The sequence below is a fragment of the Cicer arietinum genome, chromosome 3 (assembly GCF_000331145.2).
Source record: "Cicer arietinum cultivar CDC Frontier isolate Library 1 chromosome 3, Cicar.CDCFrontier_v2.0, whole genome shotgun sequence".
NCBI lineage: Eukaryota > Viridiplantae > Streptophyta > Magnoliopsida > Fabales > Fabaceae > Cicer > Cicer arietinum.
The window spans coordinates 2,432,272-2,456,475 of NC_021162.2; the positions used below are offsets into that span (position 1 = coordinate 2,432,272).

The following is a 24,204-nucleotide window of genomic DNA, read 5'->3' on the forward strand; positions in this document are numbered from 1 at the left end:
ATATATATATATAAAGATAATAAATAAACAATTATCTATAGCTACATGATGCTCTACTCGATTTATATGATTCTACATATACCAATACTAATGTGTATATGTATATATATATTAAATAAAAAAAATAATTTTTCTAACAAAATAATTTTTTAAAAATATGAAACAAATACCTTTTAAACCCTAAAAAATAGTTTTTGGTTTAAAAGAATAAATTTTTTATTGAAACAAACGCACTTATTATTATCTCTCAAACAACTCAGAATATTACCTCTAAACAAATCCTCTCAAACAACTCAGAATATTACCTCTCAAACAAACTCATATTCACTAATAATAAACAATTAGGATTTCTAAATTTATATACTAATAATATATATAAAGATAACAAATAAATAGTATTGGTTTTTATAAAATATAAAGTAACAAATAAATAATATCGGTTTTTATAAAAAATATGTTGCTTTCATACATGTTTGTTGGAGTGAGTGCAATGGAAATTAGAATACGAAAAAATAGAGAATGGAATACATATAAAATATATATAGGCCGGTCTATCAGGCCTAATAGGCTTTTTTACAAGTCTGAGCCTGACCTATTTATATAAATAGGCTTTAAAAACAGCATGAGTCTGACCTTTTTATTAAACAGGTCAGGCCAGACCATAAGTAGGTCAGGCCATAGGCCCCTGTCGGACGGCCTAGCCTATTCCCATCCCTAATCCCAACTAGGTTGATAGTTGCAATCCAAAACTACTAACTATCATTTGTAATACCCTAAAAAATATTATTCATAAACTAAAAAATATAATAAATTTAGAGGACTAGACCAAAATCCAAAAAATTGAGTGAAAAGACTAGCAATTATCTTGTTAAAAACTTTACCAAGAAAACACAAAAGTGATAAAATATGGTGAAAGAAAAAAGAGTACACTTCATAAGAGCATCTCCAACGGTAGCTAAAATGAGTTCGTCCACCAGGTGTAATTATGTAACTTTCAGTTTTTGGCGAGTTTACTGTTGGAAATGTGTCAAGTTGTCATCACCGTTCTCTCACGAATGAATGGTACTTTGATGTGGTTATCTTTTTTTATTATTAATTTATGATTTGTTAGTGGTGGACTCTATCTAATGAACATGTGAGTTCACCGTTGGAGTAAAAAATGAATGGATTATTTCAAGACGATGTGGAACGATGGACCCCACTTAATGAACCCATATTGAGTTCATCGTTGGAGATGCTCTAACAACAAAAGAGGAAAACATGTTCACAAATCTAAAGCAATTATAGAAATCAAAAACAAAAAATTCACAAAATAGATTGTCGACGCCTAATTTTCTATGCTTTTTCTTAATATTTACAAAAATATTAATAAAAAAGATATTTTTCAACTTTTTATCCTAACTTTCTATAATTTTTATTTAATTTTTTCCTATGATATTTGCTAGTTAATGAAAATAGATATATGTTAGATTTTTTTTTATTTACTACTTTTTCGGTCTAATAATAACATGGTAATAAAAAAAATTAATTCAAATTTTTTTTATTTATATTTAATAAATCAAAATTAAATATAAAATTAATAAATATGGGATTTTTGGAGTAAATTAAATATGAATGATTGCTATTTAATATCATTTTTTAGAATTTGAGGAAAGTTTTTAAAAGAAAATAAAACTTGAGGATTCGACATAATTAGCCATAATGGTAGATATTTATTTTTTAAAATTATTTAACCCTAATTTATTAATATAAATAAGAGTGTTATTAAACTATTAGAGGGGCGGAAGAAAAAAAGGGACAAGAGATTAGAAAGTAGTGATTCGTTTAAGGTGCTTGAATCCGCCCACATAAAACCACTACAAGTTATCTGTTATGTCATTCTTACACAATTGTCTCCCTAATCACTCATTCAAAACAAAAACAAAAATCGTCATTCGGCGAACACAGTTAGTTCTCCGCAATTTTCTCCCTAATCACTCATTTCAAAATAAGAGGAAAAAAAATTCATCATTCGACGAAAACTATAAAATTCATCTTATACAATATTCTCTATAATCACCCACTTCAACTCGCACTAAAAAATAAGAGAAATAAGAAACACATGTCTTAAGGAGACAACTACAGTTTGTGAATTTGGTATGATATTTTGTTTTTCCTATTAAATTTTGATACTTTATATATATTATGATTTGCCATCTAGTTGTTAATTTTAATTTTTATACACTTCATGCACCTCTTAAATTGATGCAGCCCATAAGAAATAAAATTTGTTTTCGCGGATAAATCGGACGTGACGTAGATTAATGAAATCTGTAGTTGGGAAGACTAAGCTTATTCCTAAAGAAATCATCACCAATGGAGGGATAATATTACGTAAAGGTGGACATCGGGCGGTTTCGGACCAAAAGTGTTAAACTGGCCTAATCTACGGGTGGTATTTATTAGCCCAATTTCGTCCATTTTTTTTATTTGGGTACATCGGGTTGTGGATGGGTAAAAACAGGTTGAACTTTATTGGGTCTTTTTTTTTCTTTTTAAGAATTTAGTCTTCTATAGTTTGTTATATATAATACAACAATGACCCATTAAAAAAAATTGGCCCAACCTGCCAATCATATATCACACTTGTTTTATATCTTCAATTTTTCTAAATCACAATATTGTAAAATAATCAATCAAAGTTTTGTTGTATCATTGTACTAATTAGCCACATAAAGTCTAAGTCTAATATTATATCACAAATTCATCAGCAACATAAGTCACAATTACATGACAACACAACCAATACAAATTACATCAAGTATAAATTACATCATGATCAACTTAATTAAAATTCAACATTAATCAAAGGAAGGCAATATTGATGCACCATGAGGATTTACTGGTAATTTCACCAGCATGAATATTTCTTCTTCTACACACATATAATTCAAATTAAAAGAAAAAAAAGTTGTAGAACAGAATAATATTAATGTTCAAATTAGAAAGAACTAGTGACAATTGCATAACATAATAACATCAATGTTCAAATTAGAAAGAACCAATGACAGTTGCAAAATAAAATAACATCAATATTTCAATTAGAAAGAATTAGTACAACATATTAACATCACTTGGTAAAAAATATAAAACACATTATATATCATCAAACTAATCCAACAACAAAATTTGTAAAAAAAATACCCCAAGAGCAGCGAGAAATTTGCTTCAGTTTTGTTCTGTTCTCATAGCAGTGAGACTCCAGCATGACATCTATGTTTCAAATTTTAAACAAATAACTAAATTAAATTTTCATATGCATTGCATATCCAACAATTGAATTGTAACAAAGTTGCAAAGATTAACTTACATAGGTTTTCTTTTGTCAATTTTGTTTCAATGCCCCAAAATTAGAAGTTGATGTAAAGATATGGTAGGCTGGTCCAATGCCACAAAAGTATGAGTCAAATGATTTGTAATTTATTATATTGACAAGTTATGCGGTAAAATGGCAATCAAATCAAAATTTACAAATAAATCTTCATTAGTGCAAACAATAGCAAGCTCCTTCAAAAAGTTTTTTACTTCATCTTATCCAACTCATTCAACAACATTACCTGCAAAAATAAATCATAAATAAGACAAAAGAACATTGAAATCATTTATAATAAACTAAAACTAAATGAAGCGCCTTACCCATGATGCCTTCCTGATCCAAAATGAAGCGACTTGTCCCACATACCTTAACCTGTATCGGGAATCTAAAATAACACCAAAGTAAATGAGTTGATTTATGTTAGATTCATTGCCAACATTTGTTTTCCCATCGATGCAAAACAAGTGTTAAGATCCATGGGTGAAGGTTAAGTTCAATAAAGAATCAAATTAATTGGGGAAAAGCCATATGCAAACTTGTTTGTTGTGAGGTTGAAAACACTATTGTTGCATCATAAAAATACTTCAGAAACTGAACAAAACACTTGCCATTTTCCCAATCATTATCAGTGTGTGGGGAAGCTTCTACAAAGTATTGCCTATAGCTTGCATCTTCATCTTCAAACTTATCAAAGGCTGATTTAAATTTTACAGTCGCTTCTAACATCAAATATGTTAAGTTCCACCTTGTATGAACATCAAGACACAACAATTTCTTGCTTGCAATTCCAAAAAATTCTATATATTCCTTAAACTTTGCAGGGGTTTGTAGTGAGATTGAAGAGTCGAAGTCTTTCAATCCTTCAGTCACCACCAAGTTGAGTATGTGAGCACAACACTTCATATGAAAAAAAGTCTCATTCAACAATAGCCCATTCATGTTTTTTTCTTATCTTTTTCTTCAATAATCCTATTGCGATATCATTCAATGATGCCATATCAACCGTGATAGTAGACACATTTCTAAGTCCCATTTCCCTCAATACCTCATCAAGCTTCATAGACATTGTCTCACCTCTATGATTTGGAACCACACAAAAGCTAATGATTCTTTTTTGGTAATTCCTTTCATTATCAATAAAGTGGACTATGAGGGACAAATAATTAAGATTTTGAATAGAAGTTCAACAATATGTATCAACAGCTGCCCTACTACAATCAGACTTGAAGAACCTTTCAACCGTATTTTTTCATTTAAATACAACTAGAAACAATCTCTTGCTACAGTACATCTTGATGGTACGATAAATTGGGGATGCAATTGATTACATAAGTACTTAAATCCCTCCATTTCAACTACTTTAAAAGGTTGCTCATCAAAAATGATAAAAACAAATAAAGAATTTCTACATGCTTGAGCATTAAATCTAGAGCTTGCTACAACAAAACTAGACCCCTCACTTGTTGGAAATTGTAAAATAGTTTGGTTAGGGTTAGTTGCTACATTTAAAGGATATTTTGTTCATCTTGTTATGTGATGTTTCATATTTGAAGTACCATGCTTGTTAGCTTCACAATAATACTTTTGATGACAATATTTACAAGCAGCAGTTCTAATTTCACAATTAGAAATTTCATTCAATTGGTCCAAAACCTCAGAAGTTTTTCTATAACCATATGCATTGCCTTTTCTCTTCTTCGCAACTGGAGGAAAGTAGTTGCAGGTGCAGATTGTTCATTAAGTTGGTTAAGATAAGGATTAGGCGAATGCTCCTCTATCACTAAAATATATATGATTGTTCAGTCGATAATCATAATATTTTAGCATAACATAAAATTATACAAACATATAAGTTCATAATTAGACATGTTCACGATTTGGTTTTAAATAAAAACTGAATCGAACCAAACTGAACCACAAAAACAACTTGAGATAACTGAACCAAATTGAATTGAAACTGTAATGCTTCATCTGAACTAGAAATAACTGGTTATGTGATTTGGTCTGGTGCACTGTGATTTTTAATGCAAAACTGAACTAATTTATTAACCTATTAAAAAATCAACATGTGAATTTTCCAAAGGAAACAACTTTTTCACTGAGTGGTTGATAGAATTAAATTTAGTTCTTAAGTTATATAAGTAGTTTAGTTTTTTTAATGGCAGATTGTTTCAGTTTGGTTCAAAATAGTTATTTGGACACCCCTACTCATAATCATAACACATAATCTAAAAAACCATGTAGTCTAAAAAATCAGATTATTAACATAGACTTAATTGCCAACTGCAACCAGATTTAAGAAATAGACTTAATTACCATATTACATGAAGCAGATTATTAGCATGCACTAGACAATAGATAAGTTAAATTATTCTAAAAAACCATGTAGTCTAAAAATAACATACACAATCACTTTTCAACAACTTGATTAACAAAATATTTACAATGTATTTAACTTACAATTTTCTGGTCTAGCTCCTTCGTGCTTCTGCCTCCTTGGCCTTGCTTCATTATTCTAAACCAGAAAAGTTGAAAAAACACTAAGTATTGAGCAGAATCTACAATGTAGCAATATTTGATTATAATGAGACAAACATGAATCTAAAACTAAACATCATAAACAAATCAAAGATAAATATAAAACTAAATAATATAAACAAATCAAACATGAATGTTAAACTAAAAACAAATAAACAAATCAAACATGAATGTAAAACTACAAAAAATAAACAGGTCAAACATGAAAGTAAAAGTAAATAAACAGAGTAAACATTAACTCAGAAAACCTAACTTACAACCTTATGAACTTAGAATGCCTTAACCCCATAAAGGCAGAAACTTACTTAAATAGAATAAACATATCAAACCAAAACTTAGAAATTACAAGAACATAAAACCTAGAATAGAAAATACAAGATTATAAAACAGCATTCTACAAAAATAGCAACTAAAAAACCTGTAAGTAACTACAAATGTAAAACTAATAAATCTAAATTTACATAAACTATAATTGAAATCACTATCGATTGGAAAAATGAATCACAATAAACTCAATCATTATCTTAGAAACATGAACAATAGTAGTATAATCAGTACCCAAGAAATCATAAAACACTAAAAAAAAAACATAGATAAACCTTAAAAACTTAAAAAATATATTAAGAAACCTTAAAAGAAACCCTAATAAACTAACCTTCTCTAAAGGTTCAACAGAGAAATGAGATATGGACAACCTCTATATATTATCAGTACCTAAACATAATGGAAACATCATAAAACAAATGTTAGTGAAAAAAGATCAAACTCTAACACAAAATAATAACTTCAATGATAAGAACAAATCAAAACAAAACACAAAATCATATAATACCTTTCAAGATAAACATTGAATAAAGAAATAACCACTTTTTAAGATAAACATTGAATAAATTTTCTAAGATTAGAGGGTTAGGGTTTGGTAAAAATTTCAAAAGAAACTTAACAGATAGATTTAGTTGCATGTTTGTAGGATAAGGTGAGACGGCGACGATGGTGACGGTGGCGGTGGTGATTGTGACTGTAAGCAATAGAGACTCAAAGAAGATCGTTTAAGTCTTTGAGAGAGACGAGAGAGAGAGAGAGAGAGAGAGAGAGAGAGTGAGTGTGAGGCGGATGTGAGTGATCATGTTGAAATTTGAACTGAATTGAGTGTTAATTGGGCGGGGAAATTGTGTGTTATTAGGCTTTTAAAAAAAATGCCTTGGACAGGTTGTGGCTTTGTGAGACGTGAGCGTGTTAGTACTGAGAGTGAGTAGTACTATGTGTACATTTTACATATTAATATATAATATAAAACTAATAATATTAATATATAATATAAAAATAGTAATATAATTTGGTCGGGTTCGGGTACCGACGGATCCGAATTACACATCTGAATCCTACCGTGTAGACTTATGTGAACTCTTATTTTTCATCTACTCAACCCATCAATTCGAAGAAACTCGCTCACAAACTTAAATTTTCTATTTGATCGATCGGGTCCATATATTATGTCCACTCCTAATATTCCACTAAGTAAAACCTTGGGTATTGAAAGCATAGTTTGCAAGCTAATATGTACAGTGGTTTCCTTCTCGGTAGATGTGAGAATAATAAAACGAATATTCTTCACAATATTCAAACAATTAAGCCAAAGATTTCAAAGTTGACAAGGAATAATATGAGAGGATTTGTAATTGAGAGTATGTCTCCAACCATAGTCACAAGAACCTTTAGTATAAGCAATTTCAATAGAAGTCATAGCACAAATAAACTTGGCATGAAAAGCATAGAAAAATCTAATAGAGAGAGTAAAACAACCAAGGGTGGCACTATTAGATTCTCTAAAGATATCCCACAAATTGTTCACAAATTAAATGGAAAATAAAAGATAAATCAATTAAGTTTTAATGAAAATTTTCCCAACAAACTCTTGAGAAAGGAAATAACGGATAATTAGTTCTCTGATACCATATTACGATTCTTGATTTCAGTTATTGATAAGAGATAAATAGAAAAAAGTAATTAAATTGAATGATATTGATAATAGAGAAAATTATTTACATCAATAGTTATAAATACATAGATAGTCAATTATATAAACAACTAACCAATGTAAAATAACTAACTAATATAACTAACAAACAAACTTAACTAATTAACCAACTAAAATATCTAACAACTAAAATATCTAACAAAGTTCATGCAATAGATATTACATGTGACAACTACAATTATGATGTATATTTATGCTTTCAAAAATGAAATATTATATATACTTAATAGGGGTGTTCAAAAAAACCAAAAACTGAACCAAACTGTCGAACCGAATCGAACTGGTTTTGAACTGAACTGGTTTAAGAACCGAACTGTTTTCGAACTGATTTTGTAAAACTAGAACTGAACCGAACAAGTTTTTCAATTCAAAAAACCGAACCGAACCGGTTTTTATTTCAAAAAACTTGAACCGAATTATTTTTAGAAGTAATTAGGGGTAATTATGTAAATTTTGGTCTATATGAACAAAAAAATTAAGTTAAACCAGTTCGGTTTGGTTCAAAATAATAAACCGGTGCACCACTTTTATAAACCAGTTCGGTTCAATTTTCAAACGGTTTTAGTTCAGAACTGAACTTTGTCCACCCCTAATAGTTAATGCCATAAAATTGTGATAATTCTAGGCTGTCTTTGGAAAATAGTCATATCACCAACTTTTTTATTTTATAGAATTTATTGGAATTGCATTTGAAGATTTTATAGAAAGACAATAAGTACAGACAATATGAAAGTTAATTTCAAATAGATTAGTTAACTATGACTATTGTTACAAGAGCAACTTAATCTTAAAAAATTAAAGAAAATGAAATTACAAAACAATGTAAGATTTTTAGTAACCAAGTTCAATCAATAATACATGCGTTTCTAAATACAAAGTAGATGTAATTCATTTATCATATTGAATTTAAAATTTACGGAATATAAATTATGTTTAAATACTAAAGTTTAAATTATAATAATATCCATCCGATCCCTTGTTCATAAAAATGGATTTTGGAGCTTGTTTTAGAGGGTCTTTCATTTGGAGCTTACACGTATTATCCACGAATCTAATAGCAAAACGGTTGGTGAAGCTATATACAGTTCAAAGTCTATTGCAAATGAATTTGGTAACATCGTTAAACAATGTCAAAGTATATTATTGTCTCGTATTGAGTATCAACTTAAATTTTATATAGACAAATTAATAGGGTTGTTGTTTGCAGTCTAACAAAAACATCAATATTATAGTCTAGTCCCCATGTCTACTAATCTAGTCCTTCTTCTCTTATTTTCCAAAGAAATTAAATAATCCTATTTTGTCTTAAATAAATTGGCACAACATAAAATGTGGCTGGTCTCAATCAAGTACAAGTAGGTTGGGCTTCCGGTGGAAAAGTAGGTTGGGCTTGTTTTGCACGCAAGTCTCTTTTGAAAAATTTTACATTAGAATCTAATACTATATTTTATATTATCGAAAATTAAAATTCTATAAAAAATCAAAAATTAAATGAATATTTGTTAAGAATCATGGTTGAGCTCAAAAAAGAGAAAAATAATTTTTAAAATAATTATTTAAATAATTATTTTTTACAATTAAAGTATAATATTTTTTATATAATGATATTAGTATAACTAACCTAACAAATTTTACAAAATCATAACTAATTTTAATTACCTTTAATAATATTCATCAAATTTTACTTCACATCCAATTACATAGTCTCCACACAGTAACAATTATCCGAAGTCCTAATTTTAAACCCACCTATTTAATAATAAATATCAAGACAAAATTTATTCTAAACAATTTTTAAAATTGAAAAAATTCAGGATTTCAGATGTTTTACATTTTAAAAAACTACAACATAAAATTGTGTTGATCACAGCATTGATCATAGCCGACGCTAAATCTAAAGTTTTTTACTTCCACCATTAGTCAGAAAAGAATTGTTAATATACTATATATATTATTGTGCAAGTTATTTTCATTTTAGATTTTTTAAAATTTGACAACTCGAGACATACATGTGTTTCTCCTTTTTTCGTTTTAAATTTTATGAAATTTTCATGTGGTTTGTTGGATTTGAGGACAATCTTTTAAAGTGTGAAATAAATTTTTTCTGTTTTAGTAAATATATTTTTCCTATTTTTTTTGGTTGGTAAGTTCACTTCCACAATTTTTAGAAAATTTCAATAACATTTTCTTTTGTTTTAATGAATAAAATTTAAGACTATTCAACAGGTACACATATCTAAATCATATTATGAACAATTTTAATTTGAATTATATCAAATATCTACATACATTTCTTAAGTAAAGGAAATATGTTCCCTCTCATCTCTTTGTAATTTCTTCTTATCTAACTTTTCTCTTTTCAACTTCACACGTATCAGATATACCTTAAATTGTTAAGAAAAAAAGAGTAAAAGAAGAAAAAAAGTTCAAACAAATGTTAGAACCTCACAATTGACTTAGAGATAATTTATGAAGAGAGAAGTAAAATTAGTAGAATAAGTAACTTTTTAAGATTACTTCTTCGAATAATCGAATTTGATAATCAAAATTAAAAATAAAAGAAACGAAAAATAAAAAATAAAATAACATAACACTTGTAAATATCATATGTTTTAAATTAATATTTTAACTATCAACTAAAAATGGAGTCAAAAAACTATCAATGAAATTTGTCTCAATTTCATTGCTCAAAACTAAAACAATAAAAATACAATGTTAGACTAAATTCCTTCAACGATAACTAAAAATTAATTACTTTTTGGAGACAATGAATTATGAGTAATGACTTTATTGATGTTATTTTAGAGGTAAGTTTCTCTTTATCTGAATTTAATGAATTACGGGATATAAAATACAACCGGCATTTGTATAACAAATTAGTCAAGATGGCCGAGTTGGTCTAAGGCGCCAGTTTCAGGTACTGGTCCGAAAGGGCATGGGTTCGAATCCCATTCTTGACAATATAATAAACATTTTTAATATCAATTATAAGTTTATTCATTTTTTAATTAATTTAAAATATTTAAAACAAACTATAACGTGCTAGTTTTTTTTATCTTTATGTTACTGCTTTGCCTATAATTATTGCACGATAAAAGTTTGATCAATAATTTTACAAACCAAAACTATACACGTAAAATAACAATTTGATGGTGATAAGTGACGAATGCACCTTGTTGAGACTGGATTAAATTAAATTCTTATAAAGGGAGTAACTCATAAGAACTTTTACATTTTTATAATAGTGTGTAATATTAATTATTGATTTTTTTATCATATCAAATTCTCATTTTAGATAAATCAAATCCATTAAGAAATTGAAGAATTGGCTTTTGAAGGTCAAATATTTTCTATGAACATATTTAAGAAAATTGTTTCTCTCATAAATAATTATAAGTTTTGTCTTCATAAGACAATTATTTTTAAATGAATGCAAAATGTTATTGGAAATAAAAAAATAAAAAAATAAATAAATAAATAAATGGTGGTACTAACTTTATCTCTATCCTTTTAAGTTGAATTATGTTAACAATAGATTTACTGTACCTCAAAAAAAAAAATTCTGAATATTGACTTATCTTTGATTTTGTTCATGATAACTATCAGAGTGCAATTGACATTTATACCGACAACCGATAGATTTTTTTTCTTCTTCATATCATAATATTAAAGTGAATTGATTTGATAGAATATATGATTAAATTAGATATCAATATATAAATGTGTTATATAGATAGTGTATATTTATTTTTTTCTAACTAGAATACTTGAAAGGCGTTTTCCTTCGATCAAATCTCAAAAGTTTTCGTGTCCCCTTAAACAAATTTAACTAAAAATTTCATATTTTAAATAATTTGGCATTTGATATATTGATATTAGATGATTAATACTCATAAAATTATGATAAAAATCTCTAAAAATTTCAATTTCAATTTCATAAGATCATTTATCATGTCATTAAAAATATATTAAATCATTAATGTTTAGCTAAAAAAATTAATTAAATTGCTAAAATGTTACCATTTTAAGAAAGGGCCGTCAATTCTGCAAATTGGTTGAAATAAGATATATAACTATAATTAAGCGTAAAATCCTTTATACTAATGTCTAGGAAAATATTTTAGACTATTTTTCTATCCAAATTTAAGAATATATATTTTACGCTGACAGTAGATTTCCATTTTTTTCTAACTAAAATAGTTTAACGACGTTTTTTCTTTGATAGGATTGATGTTAAAAATATCATACATTTTCAAAATATGAAAATGAACATAAGACTAGTTTTCACCCTAGATAAGTATTTTATAATACTTTGTTCTACGAATATTTTTTTATTCCGACTTAAGAATTTTTTGTTCGGTTTAAATATTTAATTTATTCCGTAAATTTACGTCTTTCTTATTTTCGTTCATCTATATATATTTTTTTTTAATTTAAATTTGTAAGTTTAATTTAGTTTTAAAATCATCTATGTCGTTAGTTGTTGTTAGAAAAAAAAATTATGTGATAAACGAAGCAGTAACGTAGTCGAAAAATAAATTAAATTGGTCAAAAAAAGAAAAGAAGAGATAATTCTAATCCCAAAACTTATTTTTGATTGAATGACAAAAACATAACACCTTCAACTTTTCTTCATTTCGTTTCTTTTTTATTTTTATTTTTTTAATCAATTTAATTACTTAATTTTATTTTTTAAAATATTTAATTTATTCCTCCGTCGTGTCAAACTATTACGTCACTCATCTATTTGCCACATATTTTTTTGTTTAACAGCATCTACCGATAAAAAAATAATTTTAAAATAAAATTGAATTTATATCGTTTAAATTGAAAAGAAAAAAAAAACTTACATGGACAAAAGTGAAAAAGATGCACTTACAAAGACAAATTAAATATTTAAGCTTTTTTTAATTGTTGAAATTTAAAGATAAAAAATGGTGTCTTAGTCTAAAATAGAGATAGAGAAGATATTTGAACTTACTTAACCCTTACAAATATATCAAAATTTGTTTCTCTCCAAATAGTATTAGAGCTGTCCATTGTATATGATATTGTATTAGATCCGAAACATAAAAATTTGTCCCAAACTCTAGTATATGTCTTGGAGACGAGGGTGAATTGCTTTGAATATGGTGTAGCAAAATATATGAACCAAAAAGATATGTCTCTTTTCGAAAGAAAAAAAAAATGATTGTCTGAATAGCAAAACATCATATCCTAGCTTAAGCTCATGCAAAGCTTAGTGGTTGCTATTTATTGTGCACTTTCACATTCATCATCCAAATCCTGCTATGGTTTCTTGTAACAATCTGCATGCATTGCACATATCAGTTAATCCTAGATTTCTAGTACCCAAATGAGTGGATGAAACACATCAAAATGCATTGCCACACAGCCCGAGACAAGATACAATGGATGATTAATCTGCTGTTTATTGTTTCGCAAGACTAAGATGTCATGTAAATGTTAAAACGTAAATGTTGTAGAGACATTTGATATATTGAAACATGAATTCAAATCCAAAATCCCCCACTTAATAATTAATGATTAAATTTCTTCACTTGACTCTTCAAAAACAAAAAAGATATCCTCATCAAGATACTATGATCTTGCAACAATTTCATCATCTTCATGGTTAAACTTTTTCAAATGATAAACTTAGAGGCATGATAGACAAACTTTAGTTACCTGACTGCCAAAACTTTTTATGCAATGAAATTTCTATAACACTTCTAATGCAATGAAATTTCTATAACACTTCTAATGCAATGAAATTTCTATTAACTCAGTTGGGTTTTGTTTAGCACTTATCTCTATCAACTACCAATTCCTATTTATACATTGTAATTAGTGAATTAAATGCAAAATTCATACATCAGAGCCTTCTTTTTATTTTTCCTTCGCATTTTTTCCCAAAAATGTGTCCATCCCATTGTTCTCCCAAGCACTACATTTGTCAATAATGCCATCTAAAATTTCAAATTTCAACTGATGTCCTGGTTAGACATATATCCTTGATGTCGATAAAAACATTGCAAACATAAAAGCAAACAAGCTTCTTTTTAGTATTAAAACAAGCTGTATCAAAAAGACAAAAAGGAGCTTTTCAAAGAAAAACAATGGTAAATACAATTTTTTTCAGTTCTCTAAATTTGAAAATTAAATTAAATTCATATTTGTTCTCTAAAGTTATAAAGCTTATCAAAAGTGAGCATTTGAAAGCATACACAATATTGTGCTCTAGTTAACTCATTGAACAGCAATAATATCACTAACTTCCAAAAGATAATAGAAACCATTTCACTTTAGAGGTTTTCCATTTAAAATATGCACTGGAAAAACAGAATCCAATAATAAAGTATAATTAAAAACTAAAACTAACAGAAAACACAAAACTCCATTAATTCAATTTCAAAATAAGTTCCACATTCATAATTAACACCATTCATAGTCAAAACTCTTGAGGACAAATCTTAAGAGACATAATATTTGAACTTTTTCCATTCCTGATCAATTCAGCTTAATTCTTTGATGCTTGCTTTTCTTTTGTCTTCTGGATCTTCAATACCTTCTTCACAATCTTTTGTTCTTCAACAAGGAAAGCACGAATAATCCTGAAAAAAATTAAATGTTTAAATTTACTACAATAATTGATAACCTTAAACATAAACGTTTAATGATAGTTTGAGCAACATACCTTTCCCTAACAGCTCCTCCAGATAATACACCTCCATATGCCCGGTTTACAGTTCTGCGGTTACGAGACAATCTAGACCTCTTGTATTCAGTAGGTCTCAAATGTGGAATCTGCAGATCAGGTCCAGATCAGAACAATCATGATAGTACAAATGAAGGGAAAAAAAGAACGTGAAATAATCAAGTTGAAACATGCAATGATTGATAAAAAAATGCAGGATATAATCAAAAAAGAAAAACAAGGGGAAAAAGAGATGAAAACTTAGGACATCAAGGTAAGAAATTACAAAGGGAATCGCACCACGATCCTATAGTTCAACATAGTGATATATTCATCATATGTGGCTTAACCAGTGTCTTCAAATTGGCTATTTAATAATATATTGGCAGATTGTGTGTCAACAGTTATAGGAGACAATGCCTACTCATCAGGTTACAAGCATAGGCTACTTTATCAAATTTATAAGCAGATTTTTCATTGACTGCTATATTTAGCCATCCACCATTAAAAACAATGAATTTCACACATTCACACAAAGATGATATAAGAAATTTAAGATAGCCAATAAACCAGCACTATCAATCGCATAAAATAGCATTTTTTCATATTCAGCTATGCTACATTGCAATAGCACTAATATGGTCAAAATTTAATAAAAATAGCTATAGTCACTATGCGACAACACTATGTATTAAAATGGCGTATCACGAAATAACAACATTTTATTTAATTTTCAATACTACACTAACTCCAATCAGATAAATCATAAAGGATAAACAGCAAACTCTCCCAACAATCCCAAATTTCAAATCGATACACATCTAGAGTTCTTACATAGTTATACCTAAAACAAACAACAAATTTAAAAAGTAAGCTCAGCATCTTAATATCATTAATCACAAAAAAACAAAACAAATCCTTCAATTACCAAATTAAAATTCCACCTATTAGAAGAAACTAGTCCTTAAATAAATACCTCAGATGCTACTCTACATTTTTTTAGAAAAAACATACAAACAAGAAAATAAGAATCTACACAATGAATCACTGATCCAATAATTGGTACATTAATTTCTAAACCAAAATCAATAAAAATAAGATTATATTATAGATGCATACCCCTTGGATTCTCTTTCCAGTAACAGGACACTTAGGTCCACTGGCTCTCTTCTTTGTAGTCTGGTAAACCAACTTTCCACCTAATAACACAAACCCATTTTCAGATTCAAGTTGAAACACCACTCATAAACAAAAAAAAAAATCGATTTTTATCTCAAAAAAACAAAGAAAAACACGTAATATAGATCAAAATGAAAAGATAAAAAAAAAATGAAGAGATTACCAGGAGTCTTAACAACACGATGCTGGTTGGATTTAGTGGCATAGCTATGCCGCCTTCGGTATGTGAGTCTCTGAACCATGGCGAATGTGTAACCCTAGAAAAGAGGGGCGTGTTGGTGTGTGAGTGTGTGAGTGTGAAATGTGAAGTTAGTAATATAAATGGTGGATTCTTTTAAAACCCTAATTTTTTATTTTCTTCAATTGGGCTTTTCTTTATGTTATATAAGTTTCGTATCAAGCCCAAACAAAAAGCCTCGTTAAGTTGTTTTACTTATTGGGTTGCTACATCAATTTTTTTAACAAAAATAAACTTAATGTTTATTTTATTAGTGTTCTTTTATTTAAATAAATGATTTTTTAATATAAGATTTCTGAATTTATAATGTGTCTGTTTAGCAACAATTTTTTAAAAATATTGTGCATATGACTTAGAAGTGAGGTCTCATTGAACTCAAATTAGTCACTTAAAAAAAAAAAAAATAGTCATGTTAAATTTTTTACACAACAAATTTTTTCTATGATTTTGTCTGAACTATTACATACATGATACATATATAGCTCTCAGCATGTATTTAAAACAAAATTCAGATGTATTTAGGTTTATGAGTCTTCATCGTGTAAAAATTGTATTAGATTGAATAACATTAATAGTTTGACTCAGTTTTTAAAAACTGTTTTCGAATTAAGTTTAATGTAGTTCTGAATTATTTTGAAACTGGTGTACCATAAACCAATTTAACATTTCAAACAAGTTTTAAGTTAAAAAAATTCAAAATTCTTTTGACAAAAAAATTTCAATTTTTTTAGAAAAATAGATATAACAAATTTCTCAATAAAAAATATTTTCGACATAAAACGTTTTCATTATTTTTCCAAAATAATTTCAAAATTCTTTTGACAAAATTTTTTCGATTTCTTTTAAGAAAATTTTTTCAAGAAAAATAGATATAAAAAATTTCAACAAAAAAGTTTCTAGAAGAAAGATAATTTAAATATCTTTATTTTGATAAAATAAAGTTTATATTTTTTTTCAACAAAAATAAATTTAAAAAACTTCTAAGAAAATTTTTTTTTAATTAAATTTAAGAAAATTTTAAAATTGTTAAACTGATTTTTTAGTTAATTTGATTAACTAATTTATTTTAAATATATGATTCAATGAAATCGTTTAATTGATATAGTTTATTTTATCAATATAATTTAATTATCAGTATATTTTGCACACCTTTACTTAGGTCCTTACAATAGTAATATTTAATGACAGTTTGACCCTAAAAAATCTCTAAAAATCTTTATATTAGATTCAATCCATCTTTTTCATCCTTCTTTTTCTCTTTCTTCTTTGTATGATCGAAATCACAAAGTTTATTCGCGTATTATTTCTCCATCACCTTCCAATTATGACATGATTCGAGTAGAAGTTCTTCGATTGTTGTTACCCTATATATTGGTAAAAAATACACACAAGAATCCTATAGACTTTTTATTGAGCATTTATTTAATTTTTTGGGTACATTTGAGCATTTGTATTTTAAATTAATCTTTATATTTAGGTGTTTCTATTTCTTTGACCGTTCTTATTCTATTTTGTTCATCCGACGAGTAAGAGTTGTATTGTCGAATTTTGTTGCAGGCTAAAATGATATTTTCTTATTTTGTGATGGATTAATTGACCTTAAATATTTAAAAAGGTAACTAAAGTCATTAATGTCACATAATTAATTTAACAATTCATGTAATCGTTTAAAAGACGATTCAATCGAAAATTTTAATTTATAGACTAACTTTTCTTAAGTAAATGTTTCTATGATTAGCCTTATGAATGTATTTTTATTTTTTTTTAGTCTAGTCATTGTAATATACCTTTTGTTCCAGTCAGTAACATAGACTGGACTGCCAATTTTATCCCAGAGCCTAAATCAATACTACAGCTATTTTGTCATTACATTACATTACAGGAGCACATCTGGTTGACATTTCATTCTCATTTATATAGACTAATTAAACATAAAATAATATTGACTATGGATTAGTATAATGATAAATAGATATGTATTGAATCTAATAAATTGTAGGTTCAATTTTCGTTAGTGTCATCAGATGAAAACAAATATAAATGTTTATATGAACTGTCTAAACATTTTATTTTATTGAAAATAACTTGAATACCAAAATGTTAGTAACCAAAATGTATCGAACAAAACTAAAACTGAAAAGACCAAAATAAAACTTAAAAATAATTTAAGAAAATAAAAGTATAAATTTTTTATAAAAAAAAAATTAGTGAAGATTAAAATAAAACATAGTATAGAAAAAAAAAAGATAAAATGAAATAAATTTTTGTACAACGACCAAACAAAAAATTAATCAAGAATTAAAACGAAATCAACATATATATGAGAGAAGCAGAATCATATTTAAATCTTTATATAGTAATCTAAAACTATTTGCATGGCACCAAATGGAAATTGTACATATTAGGCCAAACAACTTGTTAATCATAACCAAAAATTCTTTACTAATTCAATAATGATGACCACCTAAATGTAAAGGAGCATATGTACTAAGCTAACAATTAATTAATTAATTAATCATTAACTAGGAAAAAGTAAGAATGATGGTTCTACATGTATCCTTTTGTTTACAAAATTGATATTGTTTAATTTACTACGACACCATGCTAGTTGGTCCGTCGTTATCCTTGACATATTCAAAACTCTCCAAACTAATTTCATATCAACTTGAGAGAAAAAATAAAGCACTGGATCTGTTTCATCTTCACGATGCTTTTGGAATTTCTTCAATATGCAACTTTCATTCCTCAAAAGTTCTCTCAATCTCTTTTCTTTCTGAAAATCCAAAAAGTGTTTTACATAAGAAAAAAAAAACTCTTTTTAAAAAATGCTAAACAATATAATTAATCTACTTAACATTAAAAAGTAGACCTAAATATGACATACACCGTCAGTATAAACTGATTTTACATTATCAATCATAATCGTCATATCGTTATTGATACCGTAAAACTTTTTATGCTGACAATGTATGAAAATAATATTTTTTTGAGAGACTAAACAATTTTAAGAATATAAAAAAAATAAAAATCTCATTTGAATTATACCTTTTGAAGATCCATTCGAATCTCCACTAGAATCTGTGAATCAACAGGGTCTTGGAGCTCCACTTGATGTTCTTTAAGACTCTTATTTGTCAAGTTTGATGCATCTTTATCTGCTCTTATAAAACGCCAAATTGTTCTTATTGATTCTTCTAAAATTTCTACTAGCATGTCACTTGTGATGGCATAATTGTCAACTTCTCGTTTTCTAAACTTCTTTCTATCCTTCCCTTTGTCTTCTGCACCCAATAATTGAATTTAGATTAGAAAAAAGTCATGAGGAACTATTTTCTCACATTTAGAATTTTATATGGTCCCCCACATAGCTCAAAGAAACTGGTCAAAAAATTACCGCTAAATTCCATTTTTCAATAAGAAGTTTTATCTTATAAATAAATCAGAATCAATCATGTGTGTGACTTTAAATTATAATAAAAGTCAAATGTTTTTAATTATCTGACCATTATGATTGATTGATAATGTAAAAACTATTTATACTGATAATATATAGAAATTAAATCATTTTCAATAAAGACACTAACCAAATGAAAATTAATTAGAATTGTTAATTTAGTCTGAAATATTATAGCATATTGCAAATTTAGTCCTAAAATTGTTAATATTTCAAAATAGTCCTTGAAATTATAAAGATTGTATCATATTAATCTTTTTATGCAGTTGATACTATCTTACAATTTCAACGACTAAATTGGTGATTCAGTGTTAAGTTAGGTAATCAAATTCATGTTGATTTTTAAATTTCTCACCTCGTATGACAGGAACTTGAAGAAGATTGCGCATGGCACAACGATTCTTGGCATAGTTTTCGACCCTTGGACATTGATAAGGTTCATTCTCTATGAATCTTTGAAGAAGCACTTGGAATTGTTGAAACTCTCCAGCTACTTCATTGAACCTTAGCAATCCATATTGATCAGATTCCCATATCTTCAATGCCTTTTCATATTCCCAATGAAGGAATTCCCAAGAAAGGCACAATTGTCCCACATAAACCATTTCCAAGTCACAATATAATTCTCTTATGAATTTCTTCATTGGGTCAGCTTCAACATTGTTTTTACGTCTAAAGAAGCTAAATCCACGTGGAAGAATGTATGTGATTGATGATGAAGCTTTCTTATGGCTTGAAAATGATTGGAGTGGATCCTTTGACTGCACAAAACCTATAATTTTTACAAGAAAAACATTGAAAAATGTTATATGACTATGATTATAACTGAGTGAAACTGGAATCGAATCCCTTAAATAAAGACTCGAGTTCAAACATTATGGATTAAAAAAAATGTAGTCGAGAGAGGAGACTCCACTAAAGGTGATCACTAGTCAGCCAGATTCTCAAACACTGATAATCATTGGCAAAGTTGGTAAAACTTCGCACGAATGACATGATTAAAAAAATATTATATGACTAAGATTGGACCCTTAACTATTAAGCATAATGCAAAGGCCTTATAGATTATTATTAAAAGTTTAACATAACTTTCTAGGAAAAGGAAGATAGCTTTCCAAACTTGTCTTGCATGGTAAGGGTTGTTTGTAGACTGAATAAAAAAAGGGTCATAGAAAAATTGGGTGGAGTATTATAATCGGTGCTTGATCATTGTAGGGAATGGTTTCTTTTTGAAATCAGGAAAGGGTTAGCCATAATAAGAAATTGAGTATATATTTGTTTGTTAATTGATGCTTAAGGTTAGTGCACACAATGATTGAAATAATAAAAATTTGTTTGGACTAAAATCTCATCACTTAATTCTCTAATACTTGTCATGAATTGTATTTCAAATTTATGAGTTTTCTCTCAAATTAAGGTTATATTTTAATAAAAATGAGAGATTAGTCATTTTAGTTCATAAAAGTATGGGGATGTCACTATAATCTCGAATGAATCGAAATTACAAAATATTTTCGAGTGTGTATTCTTTTAGTTATTTTGTAAATTCGAGAATTAAACGATTCAAACCAACTAAAACAAAACACATACATATTGTCATATGAGGACTTATACTCATGCATGTACAAAATGGTTGTTTACCCAAGAAAATATAAACTAATTAGAAATTAAAAATTTAAAAACATCAATGGTCTTGAAATAAAAGCAAGTGATTAAAAATCAAGAAATATCCAACCATAAGGGTATACTTATTAGAGTTAACAAACAAGAAAAGAGTCTTAAGTCCTAACACTCATATTGCCATCTTTGGGAAAAATGCAAACTACCAATAATTGAGGATTGACATTAATGAGTGCAAAGTGTAAAGAAGCATGTGGCATAAAAAAGTTGCTCACATTCTTAATGTCCTACCACTTTTTCTTGCAATATATAAGTAAGAAATTAATAAGCTACATGAATATTTGAAAAAGAATAAAAAGAAACAGAACAAGTGTGTCAAAATTCACTTTTGTGCCATAAAATTGGGTAATTCATGCTTTCTCAATCCTCAACTAACCAGATTTAGTAGGGTCCTTACCTCTCTACTTTTAATGACTTAGATAAGGTAGGTGTTGATGATCATGCAAGTTAAATGAAATTGTTTTCAACAAGTAACCAAAAAAAGTTTATTATGTGTTTGTCTTTTTGGTTTCACATAGGGAGAGTTAAGACGGATTCTAGACCACTAAAATTGATTTTTACATTTTTGGATGATATCAATTCAAATTGATTTTGTTTTTAAAATTGATTCTAACTTAAAAACTAAGATTTGAGTTTTTTACTTAAAAAATAATTTTTACACCGAATATTTTGTTCAATTCACTTTTAAGTGAATGTATCTGGACATAAATGACTTTACAATCAACTCACTTTTAACTCAAATCAATTAATAAAAAATCAAATTTTGTCAATGTAAAATCAAACACAGGCTAAACTAAAAAGAAAATTGCTGAAGAAAGGTAAATAAATTTAAGATAATGGAAAAAAGACACATACCTAAAGCATACATCTTTTGGTAATTCAAGATATCAAATTTTCTCATTCTTTCTCTGTAACTTTTGTAGAATTTTGGAAGCTCATTTGTAGTAGTACTATTACCATGTTGAAATTTTTCATCAATTTTCCATGGCTTCAAATCTTCCATAATCTTTGGATACTCAGAATCCTCAAGGATGGTAGGTAAACCAGTAGCTCTGACCTTCTTCAATTCCATCTTCAACTGTTCTATCAAATCTTGATGTTCCCAAAGCGTGTCGAACCGATTCGATTCCTCGAGATCTAAACCAGTTAAACTAGATTGTTCATGTTTGGAATTGACTGAAGATTTTTGCAGCCTAGTTTCTTCTTCCAATCTTCCAAGCTCATTCATTATATCTTCGTCTTCTTCGCCGAATTCATCAGGCTCATAACCAAAATCCAAATTCTCTATGCTTTTCTTATTGACAAAGTCCAAATCCTTTTCATTGTTTTCTAATGTGTCATGCTCAGTAGTTGTTCCAAAATCTGTGTCTGATAAAAAACCATCACCTAATGAACTGATAGAATCTGAGTCAGATGTTGAACAAATGAAATCATCGTCGAAAAGAAAATTATGCGAATATGGTTCCGAAGGTTTTTGTTCGGTAGATAGCTCATTCTTGAGCTTCTCTGATACCTCTTCTATGTGCACATTTTCTGTGAAATTATCAAGAGTTTTCTCATTAACAACCTCTTCACAATCATTGGTAACACAATTTTCCAATGGAAAATCATCATTTGAATGAATGAAAAATTCTTTGACAGCAAAATTTTCAGCCTCAGGTTGATCCAAGAATTGACTAAAACTAGTTCTTGAGATAAATTCATACTTGTTAGTGTTTGCAGATACATCACCCCTTTCGTCAAAATCACTACTTTCACTTAAATTTCCTTTCAATTCCTCACTAATGTTCAAATCCCAATTTTGATATTGAAATTTGAAAACCAACTTTGATTTTTCCTCTTCCTCAAGGTCAAAATTTTCACTATAATCAACATTTTCTACACTAATTTGTTCACCTTCTAGATTGCTACATTTAGACTCAATTTGATCACTTTCATTTGAGAAAGAATCATAAAATTCCTCAAAACTTTCATACTCTACCTTGGTATCTTCAAAAATTTCTGAAGAATCTTCTCCATTAGCTTCAATTTGATGATTTTCAATGGAAAATTCAGATGAACAAATTGGGTCCATTGCTTTAGGACTAAAGAATCTGAAAAACGAAACAAAAATATAAATAAAATAAAATTGAATAATAATGAATAGTGTTGAGCCATATAATTAAAATAATTTACTGAGAATTTTAATTCTAATACCTTATGAAGATTTTGGTGAAACCCCAAAACAGAGTTTTCATAACCTTAGAAAGAAAAACCCAAAAGTAACAAACGAAAAATTCAATCTTTATACGAAAAAAACCTTTCATAGAAACCATACTCACCAAAATCGAAATGGGTATTTCACAAAAAAACTAATTGATGCAAATTGAGAATGAATCGATTAACAAGTTCATTCCTTTTGAAGCAAAACAGAGGAAAAAAACAGAGGAGGGTCATTGAAACATTGATTTGTAGTTTGAAAATTTTGTGATAAAAAATTGAATGAGACTTTGCACCTTTTTCACATGATGATTCTGATTCAGCAGAGGTTGAAGTGTTACCTAATTGAAGAAATTTATAGGAATACCAATGAAAAAAAAAATTATATTATATATAATTGATGAGAAGAAAAGAACATGTGAGCGACTTGTGTTGTGTTTGAGCTAATGTTGTTGGTTTGCTTAGAACCGTTATGTGATGACAGATTCATAGGATTTTTGTATCAGGTGAAGGGTGTGTTGTTGTTGTTTTATATGATTCAATTCAATGTTTTTTTTTTTTTTTTAATTCAATTCAATGGTTTAGGAGAGAGAATAAAAAGAAAAAATCAGGTTTTTTTAACAAAGAAAATTAGGTTATATTGAAAGTTCTGTCTCATTCTGTTTTATTATTTTTGTGCAGTTAAAAGCCAAGATACACTCTTTTGATTTTGAATAAATATAAAAAGATTCTAAATTTGATGGTTTAAAATCAAATATATAAATAAATATCAACTGTATCTATTATATTTAATGACATTATTTTTTGAATATATATTAATCAGTTT

At 27.8% G+C, this 24,204-nt stretch overlaps 2 protein-coding genes and 1 non-coding gene across 6 annotated transcripts; 1 reads left to right on the top strand and 2 right to left on the bottom strand.

Annotated features, from left to right (window-relative positions):
• Nucleotides 1-10,810: 10,810 nt before the first annotated feature.
• Nucleotides 10,811-10,891, top strand: TRNAL-CAG (transfer RNA leucine (anticodon CAG)). The gene has a single exon. It is a non-coding gene; the product is annotated as a tRNA-Leu (tRNA).
• Nucleotides 10,892-14,309: 3,418 nt separating this feature from the next.
• LOC101498567 (large ribosomal subunit protein eL34) lies at nt 14,310-16,129 on the bottom strand. The gene is made up of 4 exons (XM_004491727.4): nt 15,971-16,129; nt 15,748-15,827; nt 14,629-14,738; nt 14,310-14,545 (listed from the first exon to the last, which is right to left on the bottom strand). Exons 1-4 carry the CDS (start codon nt 16,047-16,049, stop codon nt 14,452-14,454), a joined length of 363 nt encoding a protein of 120 aa, XP_004491784.1. The 5' UTR covers nt 16,050-16,129; the 3' UTR covers nt 14,310-14,451.
• Nucleotides 16,130-18,446: 2,317 nt separating this feature from the next.
• LOC101498903 (uncharacterized) lies at nt 18,447-23,903 on the bottom strand. Of its 4 annotated transcripts, none has more exons than XM_004491730.4 (5): nt 23,675-23,903; nt 22,035-23,272; nt 19,855-20,271; nt 19,091-19,326; nt 18,447-18,818 (listed from the first exon to the last, which is right to left on the bottom strand). In XM_004491730.4, exons 2-5 carry the CDS (start codon nt 23,251-23,253, stop codon nt 18,564-18,566), a joined length of 2,127 nt encoding a protein of 708 aa, XP_004491787.1. In that variant the 5' UTR covers nt 23,254-23,272; nt 23,675-23,903; the 3' UTR covers nt 18,447-18,563. The 4 variants fall into 4 exon arrangements, with proteins under 4 accessions (XP_004491787.1, XP_027188083.1, XP_027188082.1 ...); XM_027332282.2 differs by lacking the exon at nt 23,675-23,903 and adding an exon at nt 23,376-23,668 and having other exon boundaries at nt 19,091-19,323; XM_027332281.2 differs by lacking the exon at nt 23,675-23,903 and adding an exon at nt 23,376-23,668.
• Nucleotides 23,904-24,204: the final 301 nt, after the last annotated feature.